The 9,779-nt window shown below is 42.4% G+C and overlaps 1 protein-coding gene across 1 annotated transcript; it reads right to left on the bottom strand.

The window, feature by feature from the left end:
* Window positions 1–1,287: 1,287 nt before the first annotated feature.
* LOC130874857 (intelectin-1a-like) lies at window positions 1,288–9,756 on the bottom strand. The gene is given in 7 exon segments (XM_057770390.1): window positions 1,288–1,440; window positions 5,790–5,893; window positions 6,695–6,815; window positions 7,156–7,314; window positions 7,645–7,892; window positions 9,019–9,117; window positions 9,702–9,756. Coding segments are annotated over 7 exon segments (939 nt in total).
* Between the last annotated feature and the right edge of the window lie 23 nt (window positions 9,757–9,779).

The raw sequence follows: 9,779 nt of genomic DNA, 5'->3' as shown, positions 1-9,779 counted from the left end.
ATGGACCTCTCACCTCTTCCTCTGAGTGATGCAACCTCCAGCCATACTCTCTTTGGTAGCTCCTCAAACACCCTGAGGGATACAGGACAGGGAGTAGGCATGTTACCTCACAATTTTCTTGCTTCCTTTTTAAAGATTAAAATAAAAAATATGTAAAAGAATTATGTATATATGTGTTTCTGTGTGGTAATATGTACCATATTGTGTGCAGGTGCCTGCTGAGTCCAGATTAGGCCATTGGATTCCCTAGAACTGGGGCTATAGGGGGTTGTGAGCTGCCTGAAGTGAGTGCTTGTGAGTGCTGGTAACTATACTTGGGTCCTTTGGAAAAAAAATGTCCTTGTAACTGCTGAGTCATCTCCCTATTCCATTTCCATCCTCTTCTTACTCTTCTTTCTCCTCACCTCCTTTTTTTTTTTTTTCTGACAGAGTCTTATGTGTATGAAATTGATCTTAAACTGCTCTTGCAGAAAACATAGGTTTGGTTTCCAGCACCCTCATAGCTCACAACTATCTATAATTCCAGTTCCAGGGGATTTGATGCCCTCTTCTGGCCTCATTGAGCACTGCACACACATGGTGCATGTATACATGTAGGCAAAATATATTAATATGTTTAGTACATATTAAAAAGAATGTTGGGACAGGGAAGAGTATTTATCTCATCTGAACTAGATTTTTTACATCCTGGATGACAAATTGCTAGTGGTCTCTCTACTTGTTTTCATTTTCTCTTGTTTCCTTTTCTATCCGTAATAACCCTATTTTTGATAGCTGTTCTTTCCTGAATTTTCCTTCCATCTTGGACTCATTCTTTGTTCTAACCATGCGGGGCCAGAAAGATGGCTCATCTGGTAGGGGTGCTGGCCAGTAAGCCCAGTGACTTGAGTTTGATTCTCAGGATCCACAGGGTAGAAGGAGAAAACTGAGTTATAAAATTGTCCTCTGGCCTCCATGGCATAACAGCTTGTGTGACCCTGTGACCCTCGCCCACAGAGTGAAACAGACATACTGAAATGCATACACACACACACACACACACACACACACACACACGCAGTCCTGATATCCCAAGACAATCATACAGGGCAGCAGAAACCCTTTTGAAATCTCCCACCCTTACACCAAAAAAAAAAAAAAAAAAAAAAAAAATTATGAAGACACCCAAGCCTGCAATGAACATTGTTTATTTTTCTTTCCTGTGTCATTAGCATTCTAGTTACTAGTTTTTCCCAGCACATGTGAATTCATAGACTGGAGAAGTGTGGATCCCACACCACAAAGTTCTCAACGATAGAACAGAAGTACAGCTGCTTCAGTTATCTCCCGGCTATTGCTGAACCCATTGTGAGTTCCGTATCCATTCCAATCAAATGAAGAGAAGTCGCCACACTGCACGGGGTTACCTTCTGGGAAGAATCCTCCTCCACCAATGCAGTGCTGAAAAACAAGGAGGAGGAAGTAGCAATGAGAGTTCAAATGGTGTTATGGTTTGGATATAAAGTGACCTCCCAAAGGTGTTATGTCCCCACGACCTCTTCTCCAGTGTAAGTAACATTCAGAGGCAGGACTTTTGGGGAAGGCTTGAATATGACAACCCTGCTTACATCAATTGGCTACTCACTGATGGATTTACAATTTTGAGCTGACTATTGGGAGGTGGTGAAACTGGGGATAGGAGTGGGGTGTCTGGTTAGAGGAAACAGATCACTGAAGATGACAGTGGCATGTTTTGAAGGGTATTTTGCCCTGACCTTTCCTGGTCTTTCTTGGCTCCTTGTTGCTATGCAGTGACCCAAATTGCTCTGATATGTCTTTCCTGCATAATATTCCTGCACCACTATGGATTTAAAATCAACAGAGCCAAATGACAATGGGTTAAAATCTCAGAAACCATGAAATTAATAAAGCCCTTTATTAATCAGGTTTACTGTGTTTGTTGCTGTAATGAAGCAACATGATTAAAGCAACTTGGGGAAAAACTGTATTTGGCTTATAGTTTCACATCACTGTTCGTCAGTGAAGGAAGTCAGGGCAAGAATTCAAACCATGTTGGGACCTGGAAGCAGGAACGGATACTGAGGCCATGGAGAAGTACAACTTTCTGTCTTGCTCCTCATGGTTTGTTGAGACTGTTTTCTTCCAGAACTCAGAACCATCAGCTGGGGGTGGCACCACCCACAATGGGGGGGACCCTTCTTCATCAATCAGCAATTAAGAAAATGCTTCATAGTCTTGCCTACAGGCTGATCTTACAGAGGCATTTTCTCAGTTGAGGTTCCCTCATCTCAGATGACTATAGCTTGTGTCAAGTTGTCATAAAACTAGCTAGCACACCCTTCTTTCTATATTTAATTTCTCACACATATTTATCACAGTGGCAAAAAACTAACAAAGTTGATGAACCGAGAGACAACTGATTTTTTTTTTTTTTTTTTTTGGTTTTTTTCGAGACAGGGTTTCTCTGTAGCTTTGGAGCCTGTCCTGGAACTCCCTTTGTAGACCAGGCTGGCCTCGAACTCACAGAGATCCGCCTGCCTCTGCCTCCCGAGTGCTGGGATTAAAGGTGTGCGCCACCACCGCCCGGCTCTGAGAGACAACTGAACAGCCAACTTCAGTGCGACTCTTTTTCCCTTCTCAGACTTTCCACTGGTAGTATCATTCTATTTGATCCGTAAAGGCCCCTTCCATTGACTTTAGTGGCACCACTGTCTCTTCCCACCTTTCCTTCAACTTCTCTAAATCTTTGTCCTCAGGTTTCCTGGATAGAGTTTTCGTTCATGAATCCATTAAATGCTACTTCCCAGAGGGGACACATTACAGCTCTCTTGTACTTTGTGCTACCCTTTTAGTGTTAGTTATGAACAATTCACTAATGGCCTAAGATCCCTAGCTCTAATCTAAATATTTCTTATACTTAAAACTTAAATTTGGACTGCCACTTATAATCACTCTTAGGGCCTTTACACACACACCACATGGCAACAACAAAACAAAACAAAACAAAACAAAACAGCAACAACCCAGTTACTTACAGCTACATATAACTTATAAACGGGGATTAGTTCATTGACAAGTTTGTCATTGTGGACATCATAGGTTGTACTTACAGAAGCTAGAATGACTATGATGTTAGTAGGCAATACAAATCCTTTGGGACCCCCATTATATTCAAAGTCCATCACTGATCAAAGCATGTAACACTGGGGCCAGAGAGAAAGCTCTGTGGTTAAGAGTACTTGCTGCTTTTACAGAGGACTAGGCTTGTGTTCCAGAACCCATATGGGGCTCACAATTGTTGTAATTTCAGTTCCAGGGCATAGAATGCCCTCTCTTGGCTCAAGGGCACCAAGAACTCAACCAATATATAAACATTTATGTAGACAAAACACTCATACACAGCAAATTAAATAAATACATCTGAAACAAGACGAAATAAAACCCCTTCCAAACAAGCTAGTAACATGAAGGCTGGAGAGGTAACCCCAGGTTACGATATCTTACTACTCTATCAGAGAACCACAGTTCAGATCCCAGCATCCATATCAGTTCCCAGTATCTAATCAAAAGATTTCCCAATCCCAACTTTCCAGTACCCAATTGGATTTCCAGGGATCCAATGTCCCCTTTTGACTGCTGTGATCACTTGAATACACATGCGCACACATACAAGCAACATCAAACAAATGTTTTTAAAAATCCAGCATCATATAAGTATATATCCACCCTTGATCCCAAACATATTCAGCATCTAGACATCTTGGCTTACTATTTGATGTTCACCTACTCAAATGAAAACCATGAAATTATTCAAAATGTCTGTTGTAAAATATTCTTTTACGCTGTGTGAAGATGTGTTGCTGTGATTGGTTTAATAAAAAGCTAAATGGGCAATGTCTAGGCAGAAGGTATATGTGGGACTTCTGGACAGGGTGAGTTCTGGGAAGAAGAAAGGCAATTATCAGTCAGAGGTGGAAGAAGCAGGATAGGCATAATGGAGATGAGGTAACAAACAAGAACATAATTAAAAAATATGAGTAAATTTAAGTTATAAGAGCTAGTTAGGCGGGCTGGAGAGATGGCTCAGAGGTTAAGAGCATTGCCTGCTCTTCCAAAGGTCCTGAGTTCATTTCCCAGCAACCACATGGTGGCTCACAACTATCTGTAATAGGGTCTTCTGCACTGAAGGCATACACACAGACAGAATATTGTATACATAATAAATAAATATTTTTTTTTAAAAAAGAGCTAGTTAGAAACAAGCCTAAACTAAGGCCAAGCTTTCATAATTAATAAGAACTCTCTATGTCATCGTTTGAGAGTGGGCTGATGGAACAGAAAAATACTCATTATAAGTATCTTCACTTCCCATTATCTGTGTTCAACTATTAATAAATTTAAATTCTTTGGAACTCATTTATTCCCATCCCCCCCAAATTTTCATCACATCAGGCTATAATTTGGACCTTTGAAGCCAATAGTTAGTTCCTTATGCTTAGTTTTCCCTCCATTAGAATCGGTCACCTCTAGGCTTCCAGTGTCATCTTTAAAAGATAAAGAATGCTCACATTAATTGCATCTGCCTGTTAAAACATTGCAGTGGTGTTCATCACTTATACAGTCCGAAGACCAGTGGTCTGATGTAAAAATTGTTTCCTGATCTAGTCCATGTTAACATTTCCAAAATTAGCACTTCCTGTATTCCATATCCATGTTACTTAACAAAATTGAAAATAGCTTGGTACTCCTTCAACACCAGATATTCTCCCTATTTAATCATTCCACATCACAGTCCCAAGGTCCTCCTTGATAGCAAAGCTGCCTCATCACTACCAGGTGAATGTAAGCTACTGACTGAGAAATAAGTGGACACTGAAATCCTCAGAATCATCTGCCAGGAGCTGATGACCCTTTTCTCAGACTGTTATTTTACAGATGTATCAATCCCAAAAGAACATGCCAACTTTTTTTTTTTTTGAAACAGGGTCTTACTATGAAACTCTGGTTGATCTGGAACTCACTATTTAGACCAGGATGGCCTCAAACTCACCACCCAAGTGCGGGGATTAAATATATGCATTACAATGATTTCCAGAACATGCTACTTGTTACAGCTTTCACTCTGGCAATAAAATGACTCTATTCTCAACCTTTTTGAAAAAGTATCAAAAGAGCAAAACAAAACAATTTGAGTCTAATGATCCCAGGCTCAGTGGGACATCAATTTGCTGCAATGGAGCAGAGTCCACCTGCCTTGGCACTTAGTTGACATGCCAACATCCAACAAGAGAAATTCCCTGTGATTGGAAGAGAATCACCTGAGAGGTCTACCAGATGTTCAGGACTCTCATAGTAACCCCTTGACACAATGACACCTGTACAAACCTTGGAGATGGATAGAAAAAATTATTTTTTTCACTATGAAAGCTACATCCCAGGTAGTGAATGACAATACCCAGTGACTCTTTAACAATCTCGGCCCCAAAGGTTTGCACAAGACTTCCTGAATACAAGTGTCACCCTCATTCCTGGTGACTGAGTGTTTTATCCTAAAAGCTAAGCAAACAGCAGCAGTGCAATAGAAGTTTGTAATGTTGACCATGGTTTTCAACAACACAGGATTTCTGTATCTAGACAGAACTTCTGATCCCTGAGACATAGCAAGGCACAGGGAAAGGTCACACTCTCATACATGTACACACACTAGCATGGCAGTCTCCTATATTCAATAAACACACTTGCTACCTCAGTCTTACTCATGAGCCTCTTTGGTCACTACACAGACTCACATGCTCAGTGTTACATCCAGTGACCTTAATCCCAGCACACAAGGCGTTGGCTGCTCTTTCGGAATTAAACACTCTGAATTGGATGTATCCTGCAGTGAATTCATCTGAAAACAAGAGACAGGAAACAACATTCAAGGAAAATGCTAGAAATAGTTGTCAGCCTGAAGTTTGGTGTTAAAGGTTCAGGATATACAGTCTGAAATATCAGACCGTTGGGGGTATTACATCTATTTCCATCCACAGACACCAGGAGCTGGTCCTTGTTAAAAGGTCCCCATCTGCCAGAGCTTGGATGGAGCAATTTCTGATACGGCAAGGTGTCTACTGAATCTCTCCCAGGTCACAACAGTAAGCAAGTGCATTCATTCAGGTTCTGTTCGTATTTACCTTGCTAAGTTTTCTTTAAACCTTACATCCCAAGCATAAATAAGAAGAGCATTGAATTATACAGCACAAGCTTAGCATTTATAAAGAGTATATGCCACATTTGCAGTTATATCAAACAACATGGCAGATATCCCTCACAACTGAAAGAAAACCATATTTTCCTGTTGTTCAGCTTTGTGCACACGGAAACTGGTTTGTTCCTAAAAAACTTTTGACTGATAATGATGTTGCAAAGAGTAGATTTTGGAACCATTCATCCCTGGTGCAAATGCTGACTCTCCTACTTATGCCCTGTGCTCATAGACAAGTTTTTGGACTTCAGTGCTCCAGTCTCCTAAGCTGAAAAACGAGTTAGTGATAGTTGAGAAGCCAAGGGAAATCAATTGAGCGAAGTAACACAAAACAGAAGCATTCACAGAAGAGAAGCAGGCTGTGGTGGATGGTAAATGGCTGCTGCTTATCATAACTGAGTTTATCACTTGTCCTGCAGAGGGTTCAGAGGTGCATTAGAGACTCACTCTTGCCATTGGGGGAGTAATAAGAGGCTGTCTTCTGTGCATCACCAAAGTCATAGCGCACAGGTAATGCTGGGCCATTGTCAGTCCAACACTTCCCTAGTCCATATTTCACTGGGTAAATCTACAAGGAAGAAAAAAAGGAGTCACTGCATAAGGCAGCACTGGCAATCCTATAAACACTGCCCTGGACAGAGAAGCCCTGCGTGTGTTCAGTAATGAGACTGTTTCTAAACCAGTCAGATAAAAAAGAATCCTTTCCTTTGTCTGTGTCTCTCTGACATCTCAGACACCTCGTCTCCCCTTCTCTTCCCTCCCCTCCCTTCTCCTCTCCTCTTTTCTACATAAGTGTATTGAGCCTTGTCTTCCTTGGCTCAATACACTTAGAATTAGGGAAAGATGTAACACAACCAATCCAATCTTAAACACATGTCTCTCTCTCCACACCCAGTAGTCTCCAGTACCTGGTACAGGCCAAAAAGATTATGGCCCAGGAGCGGAAGGGAACCAGTAAAAGTGCGGTACCGCAACAGGGAGCTGTTCCTCCAATTATCCAGGGGGCTATTGTTGGGCACATGCCAGATCCCCAGGTTCTCAGCCTGGATGTCGAAGTAGCCAGGGTTCTGGAAAGCAACCGACACTGAGCCTGACCAGACAGAAGATTTTACTAAGCAGAAGACCCGCATGCACAGTGTCCAGCACAGCTGGTATCTCTGGGCTCCAGGTGGACAGGGGGTCAGCCATGTTCAGATGTCCTTATTTCCAAGGACAATGGTCCCATCACCACCACCTACTTACCGAAAACCCTACTTGGAAGGATGCTGAGATTCAAGATAAGCACTTTTCACTTCTTCAGCCCTGTGTTGAAGGACAACCTTCCCACCCTCTCCAGGGCATCCTTGAGCTACACTCGCATCCTCACGCTTTCCCAAGTGACTACAGAGTGTACCTACTTTGTAGTCATCACTTGTGGCCCCCTCTGCAGTCCCAAAGGTGTTGTAGTTGGCCCAGTTGCCATCCCCCTCTGGGTAGTCTGCTCTGTTGCCTTGCTGACTGGACCAGCGATCGCCCACCGTGCACTTCCCAGCCATGTTGTTCTCGTGCACACTGGCCACCAGGGTCCAGCCACCACCAGCAGTGGTCATGTCACAGAAGGTCTGGTAGATGACACCATTCTTCGTGTGGAGGAAGTAGAGGCCATCTGTAGAGAGAAGCAGTCCACAGTCCTGCGTGCAGGCTCATTGTCCATTTCTGCTCCGGAAACAGAATGGCTCTAGGAACTGTAAACAAAGCTAAGCCTCATACCCTGAGTGTCCTAATGTGTTTGTCCCTGGGGATCTGCCTGAGTTCAGAAAGCCATGCTTCTGTGACTGAGGTTTAAGATGGAATTACCCAAATTGTTAGTGATGTCTCTTTTCTAAAGTTAAACACAGTATTATCAAGGACTTAGCAACTCCCCTCGGTAAGTCGGTAGATATCCACAGAACTGGGAACAGGGACTCAGATATGGACATTCATGTTTGTTACAGCCCTGGTCACAAGAACTGAAAGAATTCATCAAAAAGAGTGAAGTGGGCTGGAGAAACGGCTCCATGGTTAAGAGCAAGTACTGCTGTAGCTGAGGACTTGAGTCAGGCTCCCAGCACTCACACTTGGCAGTGTACAAGAGCCTGTCACTCCAGCTCCAGGGTGGATGGATGGCCTGTTCCGGACTCTGCATGTACCTGCACACACATACACACATTCTCCCACACAGACATGTGTATCTACACACACTAATAATAATCTATCTTTTAAAAATAAATGAACTCTTCTACAGCACATATGAGCTGTGAAGCATGTTAATGAAATAAATCTTACTCAGATGATGTAACAAGAATTGTCAGGTTCATAGACGTAGGAAACAGACAGCAGCTCACAGGGAATAGAGGAATTTATTATTTTGTAGCTACAGATTTTTTTTAAGGAATGAAAAGTTTCTGGATATGGATAGTGGTGATCCCTATCATTTTGAAAGTTGCTCTTGACTAAATTTCCTCAATATTAGTTAAGTAAATTTTTATCCATTATGTACATTCTATGAAATTTTCTTTTCTTTTTTTCCCCTTGAGATGGGTCTCTCTGTGACATCACCGCCCAGCTCTATCACATGTTCTATATCAAAAAGAAAAGCTGTTTCATGGGACAAAAGCCTGATTTCCTAGCTGAGTTATGTGTCTGCATTTCTGAGACTGGGTCTCCCCAGGCTGGCTTGGATCTTTCAATCCTCTGCCATAGGCTCCCAAGTGTTAGGATCACAGTGTGCTCATTAAATATTCATCACTCACCTCATGCCCTAGTGACCTCCTGCTTGATTTCCTTGCAGCTTCTGAACAGAGAGGAAGACACAGGATTGGCCCGGCTGTTGGTGTCCAGGTTCTCTTTAACTAGAGAAGATGCAGAGTTTCACACTCATGGGACACTCAGCCTCCCCTATTATTCATCCTAAACTCATTCCATGACTCCTCAAAGCCTTCCTTTGAGAATCAACAAGATTTGTAACTAGGAATAAAGACAAGAGATTTGAAGGTGTGGAGAAGTTTGTGTCCAAAGTCCTGAAAAGGAAGAATAAAGTGAAGTCCAGCTTTGCAGGTAGAGGAAATGCAGGGACTGAGCTGTATGACCCATGCCTTTAATCTCAGAACTCCAGAGTCAAAATCATTATTATTATTATTTTTTAAAAAGGCATCATCTGCTGAGCTGTGGTGACCCATGCCTTTAATCCCAGCACTCCAGAGACAGAGGCAAGGAGATCTCTGAGTTTAGGCCAGCCTGGTCTACAGATCAAGTTCCAGGTCAGTTAGGCTACACAGAGAAACCCTGTCTCCAAAAGCAATAAACAGACAACATCAAGAAAAGCATGATCTTTGGCCCTCAGAAACCAAGTTCCTGGAAGTAACCCACTCTAGAGATGACTCTCTTTAAAGCTAGAGGTGACCAGAGGAATCTGGGGTCCTGTATCAAGACTCACCAGGGTACCCTCTGGTGGCCACGACAATAAACAGCAGGAAGCCGAGTTGGGTCATGATCATCTAGGGAAAAGCAAGAA

Source organism: Chionomys nivalis, chromosome 5 (genome assembly GCF_950005125.1).
Source record: "Chionomys nivalis chromosome 5, mChiNiv1.1, whole genome shotgun sequence".
Classification (NCBI taxonomy): domain Eukaryota; kingdom Metazoa; phylum Chordata; class Mammalia; order Rodentia; family Cricetidae; genus Chionomys; species Chionomys nivalis.
This window is presented reverse-complemented; position numbering and strand designations above follow the sequence as displayed.